Source organism: Chaetodon auriga, chromosome 4 (assembly GCF_051107435.1).
Source record: "Chaetodon auriga isolate fChaAug3 chromosome 4, fChaAug3.hap1, whole genome shotgun sequence".
NCBI lineage: Eukaryota > Metazoa > Chordata > Actinopteri > Chaetodontiformes > Chaetodontidae > Chaetodon > Chaetodon auriga.
In genome coordinates, this window is record NC_135077.1 from 3,588,740 (window position 1) to 3,604,482 (window position 15,743).

The 15,743-nt window shown below is 41.4% G+C and overlaps 3 protein-coding genes across 3 annotated transcripts; 1 reads left to right on the forward strand and 2 right to left on the reverse strand.

The window, feature by feature from the left end:
* The first annotated feature begins 889 nt into the window (after window positions 1-889).
* Window positions 890-5,323, forward strand: LOC143319829 (epithelial membrane protein 1). The gene is made up of 5 exons (XM_076729059.1): window positions 890-996; window positions 1,882-1,972; window positions 2,462-2,561; window positions 2,871-3,011; window positions 4,060-5,323. The coding sequence occupies exons 2-5, from the start codon at window positions 1,898-1,900 to the stop codon at window positions 4,218-4,220; spliced, it is 477 nt and encodes a 158-aa protein (XP_076585174.1). The 5' UTR covers window positions 890-996; window positions 1,882-1,897; the 3' UTR covers window positions 4,221-5,323.
* A 380-nt stretch (window positions 5,324-5,703) lies between these two features.
* Window positions 5,704-9,999, reverse strand: f8a (coagulation factor VIII associated). The gene is made up of 12 exons (XM_076729057.1): window positions 9,884-9,999; window positions 9,393-9,439; window positions 9,219-9,291; window positions 8,409-8,568; window positions 8,094-8,162; window positions 7,831-7,951; window positions 7,616-7,708; window positions 7,320-7,384; window positions 6,764-6,845; window positions 6,582-6,628; window positions 6,137-6,192; window positions 5,704-6,020 (listed from the first exon to the last, which is right to left on the reverse strand). Exons 1-12 carry the CDS (start codon window positions 9,940-9,942, stop codon window positions 5,939-5,941), a joined length of 954 nt encoding a protein of 317 aa, XP_076585172.1. The 5' UTR covers window positions 9,943-9,999; the 3' UTR covers window positions 5,704-5,938.
* Window positions 10,000-10,216: 217 nt separating this feature from the next.
* Window positions 10,217-14,235, reverse strand: nfam1 (NFAT activating protein with ITAM motif 1). Its single transcript, XM_076729058.1, has 6 exons — window positions 14,058-14,235; window positions 13,392-13,661; window positions 11,927-12,042; window positions 11,033-11,161; window positions 10,784-10,894; window positions 10,217-10,695 (listed from the first exon to the last, which is right to left on the reverse strand). The coding sequence occupies exons 1-6, from the start codon at window positions 14,146-14,148 to the stop codon at window positions 10,633-10,635; spliced, it is 780 nt and encodes a 259-aa protein (XP_076585173.1). The 5' UTR covers window positions 14,149-14,235; the 3' UTR covers window positions 10,217-10,632.
* Window positions 14,236-15,743: the final 1,508 nt, after the last annotated feature.

The window sequence follows — 15,743 nt, forward strand, 5'->3', positions numbered from 1 at the left end:
ATCCACATTTGGCCGGTTACATTTGTATTTTTCTCTTTGTTTCAGCCACCATCCAGACTAAAAGAGAGTAAAAAGAAACATCCTCTACATCATCTTTGCTTGACTGCCTTGGCACTGGACAGTGAGAAGCACACTGAAGCTCCCATCATGCCCCAGCACAGGCCCTTGTCCACTGTCTCTGTGGTGTTCTGCACTGTGAGCACAGTCAATGTGGAGTGAGGAGATTGACTGACAGGCACACTGAATAATCCATTGAAGGCTTTTTACTGACTGAAATTGATTTTAATTTTGCTCTCTTGTACTTGCACAATCAAAACTGCATCCACACGAACCCATATTTCATCTCACTTTTTATTTGACAACATGTCGCCGTCAGAGCTGCTGCCGGGCAGATGAACATGTCGCTGGTGTCTGGAGCTCAGAGTGCACTGCTGTCTGTGTCACTTCTTTATGTCCCCTATTGTATGTGCATAAAGGCAGCAAGTGTGTCTGAAAGCACAAATAACAGGCACTCGTTCACTGCTCTGAAAGACATGTTTATGTGTGTCCAATTTTATGTCATATTCACAGGAAAACGTTACAGCTGTTGAGCCCAGTTTGATACAAAGATGGGACCCGGGTGAGAAACTGAACTAAAAGAAATCAGCTTGCAGCAGCCTGTGGGGAAGATATTTGAGGGGAAAACAGCAAAACACCAGAAGCAACTCTGGGTGTTAAATATCAACGTTCATTGTGACAATGAACGATTGAGTAGACTTTTCTTCTCTTTACGCACCGTTTGGAGTTGAAGGGGGCAACCTGAGCCCTTCGGTTCGCCTGGATGTTTCATTGAGGGGAAAAAAATTTAAACTTCATGGGTGGGGCTTGGTGGGAGGAAAGAGAGGGAATAGAGAGGGAAAACAGGGTGGTGTGTGTGCTGTGAATTCAAAGCTGGGTGGGTCTACACTGTTTCACATTCCCAAATAACTCCCGGGCCGTGCGTTAAAGCGCTTTCAGGTAACGTTTCTCCACGTTGTTTCCGTTTCGTAAAGTTGGAGTTGACGCTATGAGACGCGCTGGTTGTGTTTTTTTTGTGTGTGTAGAATGCAGGAAAGTAAACTTGAGCTCTGTAGAGATTTTCATCAAACCTTTGAAGAATTGTACGGATGTGAGTGTGAGCGCAAAAAAAAAAAAAAAAAAAAAAAGACGCGCGACTCCACACGGTGTAGATGAACACAGAGCCACTCAGTCAGCACATTTTTTGCGGGGGGAAATGTAACTTGTAAGTGTGTCTGTTGTTGTTTTCAGTCGGGGTGTTCTCGCGCTCTATTCAAAGCTGCTGAGTGGAGTTCAGGCCTGTGTGTAACGGAGCAGCACCCGTTTGGGAATGTCCAAACATCGTCTAAACAAATGCGCCTTTCTTGTCGACGGAAACAGTCCAAAGCCGTGAAAAAAGGAGTCTTTAAGCAAACGGAGGAGCGTTTCTGGACGCTACAAATGGACGGGAGCCTATCTCTGCTGTCAAACGAGAGAAAATACGCTTTAAAAGTTCTAAGATGTGGTTTTGTGAGCAGCGAGGTGTATCTGTCTGACAGCAGACGTGTGTGTGATGCAGAAGTGTGTGTGTGTGTGTGTGTGTGTGTGTGTGTGTGTGTGTGTATGCGTGTGACTGGAGGGGCGAGTTTGGACTTGCATGCAGCGGATCTCCTTTCCTCTGTCAGTTTCTTTCGTTCTGTTGGAGACAGTATTTATTTGGGACAGCTGTGCGTGTGTGTGTGTGTGTGTGTGTGTGTGTGTGTGTGTGTGAATTGATTCGTCCTCCTGTACAAGCCTGTGTTACATAAGTCCGTGTGTGGAAAATAAATAATGGTGTGCCTCCTTCCTCCATTCCCCTCTTATCAGTTTTCAGAAGGCCACGATGTTGATGCTGGCTGGAATCGTTGTTCTCCACATTACCACCGTCATCCTGCTGCTGGTGGCCACCATTGATAATGTAAGTGGATATTGTTTTAGGTGTTCTCTCATTTGACACACGTCTGCGCTCAGAGGAGGAACAGAAAGGCTTCACTGTATGTGAGTTCATGAATGCCAACCAAAGGCGCCTACAGGGTTTTTCAGAGCAAATACAAACAAATCAAGCAACATGTATTCCTCTCCGGCCGGCAGATGTGTCCCCAAACTACTTGGAAACACCCCAGATTCACATTTCTGAAGATAATGTATGCTTTTGGCATCAGAATAACTGCTATTATTATTACATAATATGAGGAAACTGACACTGAATGGGTCCATCAACTGGTCATGCACGTGTGGGATGACAGGTGAAATGTTTGTTTTACGCAGTAAATCTGTAAAAACCTTTACTTAACATTTCTTTGCATGTGACACAACCCATGCGTGTGTGTGTGTGTGTGTGTGTGTGTGTGTGTTCGTGTGTGCTGACATTCTTCATGTTCATTCTTCTTTTGTTGTGTGTCTTCAGGCCTGGTGGATCAGTGATACGGTGTCAACTGACTTGTGGGGCAGGTGGGAGTTGTCGAACTCAGTCTGGCATTACACCAACCTGAAAAACTACCCAGAGGGTAAAACTCCTGCTGTTACTTTTGTCAGAAAAAAAGCTCCCATGTCGACTTGATTTGACTGGAAGTTGTTTGTAGAAAGAAAAAGGATGCCGATCAGAGGATTTTATCTGGTCAGAAATGATCATAAATGAGCAAAAATCAAGGTTGTATGCTGCGAAATTGTTGGTACAACATGCTGATAAGATATCAGTAGTCATGGTGTGAATGTGAACAGTATTAACGGTGCAGTTGTGATGCAGATTGCCTTGTGTCTGTGTTGATGTTGACCCTTCACTGACTGTGTGTGTGTTTTTCGTCCTGCTGTTGCAGAATATCTCCAGACGGTTCAGGCCACCTCAGTGCTGGCCTGTGTTTTCGCTATTCTGGCTTTGTTTGTGTTTGTGGCTCAACTGTTCACCCTGCCCAAAGGCCAGAGGTTCACCTTCACTGGCATTTTACAGCTAATCGCCTGTAAGTAACCTGGAGTCAAAAGTCTGGCCTGCAGCTGTAAGAAATATTGATTTATTTGCTTTCTGTGTCCGGCTGAGATTTGTGCGCTTCTCTGGAGGATGTGTGCAAAATGCTCAGTGTTTTCAGACTTGTATTTCTGTGTCATCATTTCATTACACATGTTAAAATGTATTAATTCTCTTAGAGGAGATGGAAGTGCAGAGCAAACGTAGAGGCTGAGCTGTGTGTGAACGGTGTTGACAGCGTCTCTGGACGTCTGCTCCCTTCCCCTTACGTGAGATGTGAAACAAAAACCGTCCAAGCGGAGCTCAGCCGCAGCATGCACAGCATGTCTGCATGATAGTGTTAAAACAAGCATGGACGCAGTTACAGAAGGACAATGATTTTCACTCATGTGCAAACCAGGTCCAAGAGTCTGCAGGTTTCAGTTTAGCTGGTTCGACCTGTTAATCTGTTCAGTCTCATGACAGAATCACTGCAGCAGATCGTTGTCTTTAGATGTGTTCAGTCATACATCAGAGGCTGGGCCACAGGAGTTTTTGGCATTTTTGCTTGAAAATCAATTGATTATGAGAATTGTTGCAGACTATTTTCTGTCCACGAAACAATCAATCAATCAGTTTTCAGCTTTAGTTTCAGTTATTGGTCTCCAACATGGGCAGAACATTGAGATTACTATTAGACTACTTACTTATTTTCATTACTTACTTACTTGTTCGTGTAGACAGAAGATCTGTGGACTACAATCTCTCTCTGTAACAAAACAATTAAATACAGATGGTCATTTATAGATCAACTTTGGCACTGCTACCACACAATACATAAAAAAACATAAACAAGTACAAATAATAGGATTGTAACATGTATTGTCATGAGTTTGTATGATTGCAAAATTAGTGAGGCGGCACTCTCTCATTTCGTTGTGATTGCAGTGGAACCGTCAGCGACACCGTCCTTCACAAGCCTCATTTTATGATAGGAAAAATAATTACTTCTTAATTGCCTCGTCTGGGTGTATGTGACAGTATTCCCCTTTCCTGTCCTGCAGGCCTGTGTGTAATGATAGCAGCCTCCATCTACACGGCCGAGCTTCACGACGGCAAGACAGAGGGAGGATACGGACACTCCTTCGTCCTGGCCTGGATCTCTTTCGTCCTCACCTTCGCCTTAGCCATCACCTACCTCATCCTGCGGAAGAAGAGCGAGTGAGAGGAGAAGAGGAACGAGGGCAGGCCTGGGATCATATTCCCGGTTTGAATTTGGGAAATTAAAGAATAGGATTTGTTTCAAAATTTGGCCAAAAAAACCAAAACAAAACTGAAGACTGTTGATCTAAATCTGCAGCTAAGAAAATGGGAGAATAATGTTTGCTTGCTAACAAGAGCCATTTGTTTATATTTTGAGTGCTTACATTACATGCAGGGCTGAAGTGAAGAGGCAGAATGGGCTGCTTAATGGTGGTTGTGATTAGGAGGTGCATCCCCTACAAGTGCTTCTTTCATAGCAGTGTAATCATACAGTTATTAATAAATCAATTATTTCCATTGTTAAAAGCTAGTAACATATAGGTTTGGAGAACTCAGCCTATACCTGTTAGTTGTAAAGTAATAGTATTTGCTTTCTTGCTAAGAGTAAGATGAAAGGGTCGACGACGCTCTCGTATTTGTTAAGTATCAACACATTTAGCTGAGTTTAGCATAAAGACCAGAAACAGAAATAGCCCTTCTCTGTCCAAAGGTTTTAAAAAATGACATAAAATCCACATCCACATACATCCACCCGCACCTTTAAAGCTCACAAATGATCAGTTTATTTAGTTTGTTTAAAACAACTACAAAAGTGCAAAAATGACAAATTGTAGTTTTACAGGGGCTGTGCGTGGGAGCACCTGCATGGTTTAAGCCAATGAGCTTTAGAGGTGCTGGTTGGTGGATTTTCTCTCCTTTTTGACAGAGCCATGCTAGCTGAACACTCCCCACCCCAATTCATAGTAGCTTAATGTCGACCATACAGAAATGAGTTGTACCAATCTTCTCATCTAACTCTGCAAGAAAGAAAGAGAATTATTTCCCAAAATGTCAAAGTAGGAAAGAGAAAGCTGAAGCCCTTCTGAGATGTAGTAGTTCAAAATACTAGTACTTATCATTCTGTATCATCATGTCGTGAGGCTGACAGTTACTACTGCAGGTGTCGAGTGGAGGAGTGGAAAAAACGCCGCATCTGTGAAGACGCGGCATGTCGGCGAAAATACAGCATTCCTGTTGCAGTACTTGAACAATCAGGAGAGGCAAGCCTTAATTTACAGTACAAGTAGTTTTAATCATGTATCATTATTTTACAACTGAAGTATCGTGTATCCTTTTTTAATCTGTGTACATTGTAACCATTATATTTTTGTAACATTTTGTATTGAGTGTTTTTTTTTAACCTTGTTTGATTTTGTGTCTGTAGTTGGCTGCTATCATATGAAATGTACATGCAATTTGTACAAGTGAACATAAGTGAACCAGGGATGGAGGACAATGGTGTTTCATTTCACCATATTTCATAATAACTATGCAATAGAAGGTTTTGTTTGTAATTACATTGGAATTTAAGCCATATCATTTATTAATAAAAGAAATTATTAAGCTCATGTTTCATCTGTTAAACTGCTGTAAATGCAACAAAAACCAAAACAGTCACTATTACACATCAGGATAATAAAGGACAACACTCAGCACGAGAACATGTTACTGGATTTTCACTGCTTTCTAAATCTGTGACTTTGCTTAAGAAGGGCAAAGTTTTCTATTGCATGCAACTTACAACACTGAGGTTTTGAAAACAGCACTTCTTCAGGTCTTACAACAGACCCAGTCAGAAACAGGAATGTTCCATTATATAAAGTATCGTTCCCAGAGGAAGTGAGTAAAAACTGGACCGCGCTAGATGCCTTGTCCAGACGGTGTGATGCGCTCTTGAACCACCAGGTGGAGAAGATGATTCTGCTCAGCATTCAGAAACGGCCTGAGGTAGGAAAGAAAACAAACATATTATCAGTATGGAAAATTAAGATCGAGAAGCAATAAAAATGCTGCTCAATCCCCATCACGAGGTGGAAATGAGCATTTCTGAATGCTCACCATAGCTCGGTCTGGAGAGCCTTGAGGGACTCTGTGTCTTTCTCCTGGCACGCCATCTGCAAAACAGATTTGCTGTTACACGCTACACAAATAAAACCACAACTGCAGATTCAGATGACCTTGAGAGGTTCAGAGAGTCTTGTCAATGTTTGTGCTCCCTTATGAATCAAGCCTGTTGGACCACAACAAGTGGTTTTACAGAATCTTTCCGTCATGAATAAATGGCAATCAAGAACTGTAAATATTGATTGCTTCATGCTGAGAGATGCAGGTAAAATTCTGCAAACCAAAAAAAAAAAAAATCATTCCACTGGTAAAGGAAGACACACTGCAGCACATTTATCACTGTCACATGAAGGCCATTAGGACGGTGATTTTCCTGTATGAGGCAGGAAGGATCAGGAAATCCTGTGAACTGTACGAGTATGTGGATGATGAAACTCACCACTACTGACTGCAAGAGCAGGAAAACATTCTCAGGCAGGAAGGTCACTGAAAGAGAGGACAAGATGCATGTTTACACCACTTCAAATAAATGCCATGATACAATTTTCGGCATTCCCAGTGAAAAGAGCACGTATATAATTCATGTGCTTTTTGCTCTAATAATAGTTCAGGTGCAGTCACCTTGGCTGTGAGGGTCAAAAGACTCCCATGCATATCTCTCGAGGGTCTGAGCATGTTCTGGTAAGAGCTTCTGAGGCGGCGGCTGCACAGGAAAACAGAAAGGTTGGACCAGTAAACCAGTCAGTAACATACAGATGTAGGATAATTAATCAATATTGTGATAAAATATCAGTGCTTTTGGCATCGGTAATGCAGGATTTTCTGTCATGTTGCTGATGTGGATGTGGTTCCTGCTTTTAATGCTTAAGATTTAACTGTTCTGCCAAATCCTTTGGCCTTTGATGGCTGTTTGACACTGAAGTGTTGGCAGATGTTCATATTTCTGTATCTGTGATAAAAATACTTTGCATGGTGTAAACAATGTTTTATCACAACTACCTATAAAACCCTGTAGAAAATACAGCTGTTCATAAGAGAAGTGACAAACAGAAGCTGATTTATACGTTCTGAAAAATGGCGTTCCCTTGTTGAGGGTGTATTTTCCACTTCAGTTACACAGATATCGTGTTTTTTTCTTGCAGATTGTTGTCTTTAGATATAAAATCAATATGCTCACCTCAAGCAGCATCAGCAGTAGTACTCTGGAGATCTCACATTTTGCCACTATGTCCAGAAATGCACCTTTTTCAGGACAGGAGAGAAGACAGCTTTCCAGTCGGTGTAATCACATAAACAGTTACATTAGAGCAGAAAACCAACCCTGCCTTAAAGTACTGATAGTAGTTTTTCTTCTGATCTCAACATCAAAAAATGTAAAAATGTTCCTATCCCTACACTTTTTGTGCTTGACACGTCACATTCAGCCTCACAAATAAGATTATTTTAAGCAGGTAGATGAATGCAGAGCCTCACCAACAGGGGTGCTGGTGCCTGGTAGCTGCAGTCCTCTCTCCAGGCACATCAGCTGCATCTCTGTGAACACTGACAGAGCACCGTCATAGTCCCCTGCAAAAAAAAAAAAAAGAGAGACATGCAAGCTCAGACTGCAGAAAACTCAGTACAATCATATTAACACATAAAACATGCAGCAGCTGCACATCAAATGTCAAAGGACAGACTGAACTCACGGGTGAGAATTTTACACGTGGCCATTTCGCCCATTGACAGCAGAGCTTCAATTGGCGTCTGTGTCTGCAACTCTGCAGCCCTCTGGTAATGAACAATAGCCTCTCCTGGTCTGTTCATCTCCTGTTGAAACCAGAGGACTTCAGATTATCCTGTCATTTGAATTACTGTAATATCAACAGATATTCAAAAATATATCAAAGTATATCAAAAAAGATCATTTATCTTTTGGTTCAGAGCTTAAAGCTGTCTCCTAAAGTTTTACCTTGAGCGCGTTGCCAAGTTCTAGACACAGGCTGGCTGCCATCACAGGCTGGTTCATCTCAATGTACACCTGTAACCCATTTGTACATCAGCCTTATCTTTCTGTCTCTATAGAAATGTGGAAACAATACAGATAATGTACTCCATAATCTAATCTGACAACCCCTAACCTGTTAATATATCCCACAGAAATTACCTACAGGGCAGAAATACTGCAAAACTTTCATCAAATGTATTCGATTCCTTTCCCAGATATTTCCAGAGCTGTTGCTTCATGCACCAATAACGTCATCAAAAACCGGGACTCAGAGTGTACCTTTATGGCAAAACTGTAGCAGTTGAGTGCAGCCTGAAGGTGCTCATCAAAGCCCGGGGCCTGCAGCGCCCTGTTCTCCTTCTCAGATGAGAGAAAGAGGCGGGCAGCATCAGTTAACGCCAGAGCCTCTCCAGGAGCGTTAAAGAGAGTCTGCTCACACCTGCAGTCAAGACATTCAGGACTTGTAACAAAAACAGATGCACCATCGACAGTAAACATGTCATCACCATGATACACACTCCCTCTGGGATAATTGTCACCACCTGTTTCCCTGTAGTAACCATTTACTAAATCTATTTATTTTAACATGTAGCACTCTCTGTAAACAAGCCACTGTTTATTGAGTTCAAGCAACAATCCCAAAACATTGGAACAAACATAATATCATGTGCTTGACATGTGAGTAGAGATTTGACAGATTATGTAATTGATGTACAGACATTTCTTTTGATTTTAATTGCCATAATTCTGAATATTCCCGATGCTGGCAGGGGGATATAAGTCTTGCAAGTTGTCTGAATTTTCTCTGGTGTCTGAGATATGTCATGAATGTCACATACAGCTCACCTTTCAGCCAAAGAATAATTTTTCTATCTACTGACCAAATGACACCTTCATATGATGATACTACATTGTGCAATTCCAACAGCGTCTTGCAGCACGTCATCACCAATAAGACTTTCATGCAAAGTTTCACCGTGTGCTCAGTACAAGTCTACATCTTTTCAAACCATTGTTTATAGTGAGGCTGTTGTGAAATCTGTTTAAGCCCTAAAGTGTGATTAATTGCGTAAATAAATGTGCACTCACCGAGCCATAGCCAGGTTACAGAAGGCAGCATACTGCAGGCAGTCCTGCTGCTTCAGCTCTTTCGCTAACTGACCTGAAATACCGGTGAAAACAGGAAAATCAATGTGAGGCAAACTGTGAGGAAACACTTTGATGACACTGAAGTCTCCATGACAGTGTTTACCAGGCACTTACCAAACTGCTCACTCGCCTCCGCTACATTGGGCTTCCGGAGAAAACGTCTGCGACAAGGAAACACAAACCTTTCACGTTTCTTAAATATCACAATTAGCAGGTTAGCAAACTTCACTTAGCTAACGGCTACTGTAGTTAACAGAAGAATGAATGTGTGTGTCGTTAGTTTTACCGACTGTAGCTAGCTAACATTACCGCTAGCTGTCGAATAAGGCAACAACACGGCAGTTAACTTAGCTGCTGCTTTTCATCTAAACAATTGAATTCTATCAACTTAATTTTTGCATTACAAACTACAGTACATGCACACAAAGGTTAAATAATGTCAAGCGACACTGCCAGTAATGCCAATGACAGGCTAACAGTGAGCATAACCTAGCTTATTTACGATAGCTGTATAGCTTATCTGTAGCATCATTGTCAAGTAACGTAACGCTAACCCTGATATTCAGTCCTCTGTCTATTTGCTCTAGTGTACCTCAAAGCCTTACTTTTTCAGTTTATTTGACACCGCACGGTATCTCGCTAGAAAATCCCCCTCAGCAGCCATGACAAGTGCAGGAAAAGACAACAAACCAAACCAGGAAGTCCAAACGACAGGAGCGTTGGCATTGGCTCGTAGAATCGAGAACTCACACTTTCATTGGGCGTCGTACGTAACAGGGTGGTGCTTATAGGTGAAGGAAATGTCCAAATAGCTGGTACAGGAACGGAGGAGTCGTGTGTTTAAGACATAAATCAAAGGTCAGGACAGGCGGCAGGGACAGATTTAGCTTTTTCTTTATCGGTAACTGACAGAGGCGGAAAATGACCACGTAGATTTACTCCAGTAGCGTACTACTCTGTGTTTTTTTATTTGACATTTTATTGACAGCTATAGGGTCACTAATTACTTTGCAGCTTCACGGTTTAAAAACCTATAATGCACTGTTATACCGAAACTGAATCCTCCCAACAGTAAATAGAAGAGTTAAAATATTAAATATTAAAATGATGGTTACTTGTCAATGCATCCATAAGAATACTCCAATAGTATCATACATTATAGTGAATCACTGATAGGCGCCATTTTTCCTGCATAGTTAGTATATTTGCTGAAAATAACTTTGTATTTTTACTTATACATTTTCATGTAATGGAGTACATTTACATTGCTAACAGGTGACAAAGACAGCAAAACAAACAGAGATCATCTGTTACTAAATATCACACAATCTGTGGAAACAAGTTCATTTATGATTCAAAAATTCTCATAGACACACTCAAATATGTCTTCATGCTGAGGCTGTGTGGTCTGCGGCATCTGTGGAGGGAGCAGAAGACAAGTCACTGCACGTTTCATTGTTTTCCATCACAGAAAATGTCACAAAGCATCTGCTTTTCCCACTGACCGCATTTTGGGTTTTCTTTTTCTTGGGTTTAGCTTCGCTTTGGTCTGGCTCTGTGTTGGCAGCTGTACGGTCCAGTACATCATAGATGGACCTGGGCCGAGGCTCCAGACTCTGAGAAAATAGCTCTTATCAGTTTCCAACAAAGGTAATGAACATATGAATGAAGGGAAGATGGATGACAAATTTGAAGTGGTATGATTTAATTCAGGTGAAATGTGTCTATGTAGTGATGAACAGAGAAGTGCTCACAGCATAGAAAGACGTAGCCCGAGCTGTTATTACATCCACGCTGTCTTCCTCCGTCTCTCTCTCTTTCCTTTCTTCTCTGTTCTGCTGTCGTTTTCGGCTGGTGTTGCCACATTCAGTGCTGCAGTCCTTCTAAAAAATGAAAAACCCAAACTAGACTAAGGCACATGAGGCTTTTCAATCATCTGACTTATAAAGGGAAGGTTTGATTTGGGATTGTGGTTGTTAATCTAGGCCGCTCTGTTTTTTAGAGGAAGCTTGATGACAGCAAGGTAATAGAAAACTAGTGTTGGCTATTTGCAGCAAATCCATCTGAGAGCACTTTCAAAGACGCTTGTTGCATTAGAAAAGAGTGAAAACTCGAACTTCAAGTGAAATCTGTGCAGGATTCTTCCTGAAAATGTCTTTGATTAAATGTTCTTTTTTGTAATGTAGCATGGAGTCAGTCGTCTGAAGTTTTTCTAAGAAAAACAGCTCTGAGATGATCTAATGTTTGACAAAGAAATGTTTCGGGAGTGCAAGTAATGACTATTTTCCTTAATTTCTCAATTGATTACTTGGAAAAACAGTGAAAGATGCCCATCACATATTCTTAAATCCTCAGATTAAGGGGCTTGTTTTGCCCAGACAGTGGTCTAAACTCCCAAGATATTCAATTTACTATCAAATATGGCAAGAAAATGCTGCAAATCATTAAGTTTATAGGATGGAACCATGCTTTTAATTCGTTTAGTTGCTCTAATAATCAATTAGGCATGATGGGACTCATCTACACCACTGCTTGTCAGCTTCATGTCCCTCACGACACCACAGTTTAAGGGTGTGACAAATCAATATTCTTACGCTGCAACACTCAGTGTCTTAATGCCTACTAGTTTTGAGCAGGGCACGTCTTACCCAATGTCCTCTGAAGACATACACTGAGCCAGCCACACTGAAAACCAGCAGCACTCCTGTGAGGATGGCAACTATGATGCATTCTGTGTAATCCCACGCCCCCTTGTAGCCGTCATCTGGAAAACACAGACCATTCAGTGTCAGTCTGTGCCAGGAATGCATCATGACTGGACGGCAGATAAAAATATTTCAGATCAGTGTACTTTTTGCATATTTTGGGCTAAAGCAAATACATTGTCAGCATTAGTATTAGTTCAGTGCTGCCTTTTTGGACATACAGTGATTCCCGCCTGGCAGATCAAGACCCTTCAAGGGGTCCCACAAAAAATCTGAAGGCAACAAAGTTATTACAGAGATATGAAAAAAAGTATTTCTCTGATGCACAATTATGTTTATGTCTGACATTTCTCATTAGTTTAGTGTTTCCTGTTTTATGTACAATTTTTCACCTTTTATGAAACGTCCTTCAAATGACACAGCCGGTTGAGCCACTCCACTCAAACTTTGAAGACTTATGGGAAATGAAGAAATTACACAATACTGCCTCTGTGGGCACAAGTTAGTTAACAAAGACTGTGTAAATAAGGGACTGACAACAATTTATGTGACTTTGTGCTAAGCAGAACTTTGTTTTTGCCGGTATGTTTTTGACAAGAGACGTAAAAAATACTGATCCCAGAAACTAATATTCATATACCATAAACTGTTTGAAACACGGATGTAGTCTCTGTGACATCACTCACAGTTTCATCATGAAGCTCAGTGACAGTGGCTCCGGCTGTCGCCATCTTGGCAGTGCCTGACTCCCGGCTAATCCAAGGACTAAACTCCCTGTCCCATTACAGCATCACTTTCTCTGTTTTGTTTTCAACAATTATATCTTCAGTGTTCAAGCATATCACTCACTCAATCATTAGCATCACGGGAGCCATGAAAACTGTTCACACGTCAGCTAACACACGGACCTGCCACTTGGGGAAAAGAACTACAGAAATATCAACAAAACCATAATTGCTGGTTATATTAACTTAATTAAGTCTGTGTTTGTTGTAGTTTAACGAGTGAAGCGAGATAGGAAGGTATCTCGCTTCTCTCATTAAATACGAAACAACAAATTTAGCAAATTTAGCTATTAATGGAAAGTTTTCCAGATCTTCACATTCTGCTGATGTTGTGTGAATCTAACAGCTTCAAGGCAAAATTCTCCTCAGCTGCACTAAGTTAACCCTCCCTTTTTTTTCTCCTGCTGCCAGTCAGCCTCACATGATCTCACATCCCATGCAATCTCACAGTGCTTTGCAGCAGAAATCTAACAGGAGTGTTCTTTGGTACACTTTGTCCAGTGGGTTTTTGCTGTAAGGCAGTAAAAAAGTTCAGGTTTTATTTGCTTTATTTTGCTTTTACTGTCCTCAACATCCTTTCCAGCTTCATTCTTTATTCACATCTTCTTCTTTCTCGTACTCACCTCTCACTCGTAGAAACCAGTACACCTCGGCTGTTTTATATCGGCAGGAGTATTCTCCTGAACTCGTCAGGTTTTTCAATTCCAGTCTCCGTTTGAAGCTACCTGGCTGGCCCGCTGTCGCAGGGATGTTACAGTTATATATCTGTGTGTTGAAAGGATCGGAGCATGTCAAGCTGTCACTGCTTTGGTTTGCTGGCATCTTCAACTCGCATTCGATGTTGAGGTCATGGCCTGCAAAGGCCACAAAGACTGTGCTTTCCAGGTCTATTTCTGTGAGGGGACATAGCATGGAGGTGCATGTTAGAGCTGAAATGATTAGTTGGTTAAACTGCAACAATATTGAAAATCAATCAGTCCTTAACATCAGTTGATGAGCAAAAAAGGTTTATTGTAAACTAAATCTTTTATGGTTGTAGACTGATGGCTGGACAAAACAAGCAATTTAATCTTGGGTTTTGGGAAACTATGGCACATATTTGACTATTTTTTGCACATTCATAGATGAAATGAGAACAAAAAACAATAAATTTTTAATTAAAATAATCCTTACTGTTGATTCGACGCTAAAGAAACACATCTTAGCAAAATTTGGCTGCAAACAATCTAAAAGTTGCATTAGTGATCCTCTCACTGCAGTGACAGTCAAGCATAGTTTGGATGGCTTACTTGGTGTTTCCACTCTTGAGCACACAGAAGGGAAAAAGACAAATATCCAGGTAGACATAAGAGAAAGCTGCCAGAGTCGTTGAGCGTCCATCTTCAGATTTTTAGGGGTTTGAGAGCTGCTTTTGGTCTTCTTTGTTGAGGTTGTTCCTCGTATCTCTTAGTGTTTCTCAGTTCTGTTGGTACATTAACTGCAGTGTTGGGTTTCCTGTTTCTAGCACTTCCTCAAAATGTTAGTTATCTCTTTTACTGGACACTGACTCATTGGGGACACTGACTTGAGAGATCAGAGCACTTATGAATAGAGCATTCCCAACTCTGTTTGATAGGTGACTTTTAACACTGAAGCCTGAAAGCAAGGGTACACCCACAAGCAGGATAAAAACTGTGAAGTCAGCCCCTAACTTGCTTTGTGCTGTGTTAAGAGAGAGTATTCCTGGTTGCATTACTCTCTTACGTCAGCCTCTACATGTGAAGGGAAGTGCAATGTTGGCTTTCCTCCACAGCGAGACAGTGTGGGAGAAACAAAAGTGTGAGCCTCGAGCGCTCACCTCGTCATGTGGTTTTTAAAAGTCGGAATATGGGAAAGACTCAAACAGGCAGGCAGGGAGAACGTGTGTGTGTGTGTGTGTGTGTGTGTGTGTGTGTGTGTGTGTGTGTGTGTCTATATATTACTCACGTTGTGGGAACATAAATCTGTTTACACAGTCAAATTATGGGGACTTGTCTTAGTTGTGGGGACGAAATGCAGGTCCCCATAATGTAAATTATGAAATTTTAGAGTGAAGACTCGGGTTAAAGTTAGGTTAGGTCTCCAGGAAATGAATGTAAAGTCTATGTCATGTCCCCAGATGTGATGAAAACCTAATTTGTGCTCTGTGTGTGTGAGCGAGAGAGAGTGTGTGTGTGTGTGTGTGTGTGTGTGTGTGTGTGTGTGTGTGTGTGTGTGTGTGTGTGAGGCTGGAATTCAGCTGAAGGTGACAAACTGCCTGTAGTTAATGTGAACCAGCTGTGGATGCTAGTGGCTTCTTCGCAGCAGTTACTCTGTTGGATCGCTCTCTGAGGCTGCCAGGAGAGATGTACAGATGTTGAAGTGCAGTTAGTATTATTCAATTATTATTTGTCTGTCTGTTTTTCTTCCACCCCTTTAAGCCTCCTTCCTCCTCTCTGCCTCTACACTTGACTTTTTCACCATTTTCTTTCTGGCTGTATTGGTGGCCAACTGTGACCTCACCTCAGCCGCAGCATGAAAACAGACTGAGAGAGAACTGGAATAACATCTGGATGCCAGTCAATAAAGAAATAATTCATTCCATTTCATATCCCGTCTCCTGTGCTCCTTATCTTCCCTCTTTCCTGGGGAGTTAAGTATGCTGTACAAATCCTTCACTCTACAAAACCATCAGTAGATCAGCAGATTGATCTTTTTAAACAGATTCACTGTGAAGACTTTGTTATGTGCTGCAAATGGAGCAGAGAAAACATGTTATTTACTGGAAAAAATAATGATTTAATATCCCCTGACTTTATAAATCTCCAGTGGTAGAAAGAAGGCAAGAACTTTACAAAAGTACTGTATCACAGCTCTGAGCTTCACTTGAGTTTTTCTCTCGATTATGTAATAGAGGGTAATATTGTACTTTTTTTTTTTTTTTTAGCTCTTTATTCCTGGTCACTTTTCAGAAAACA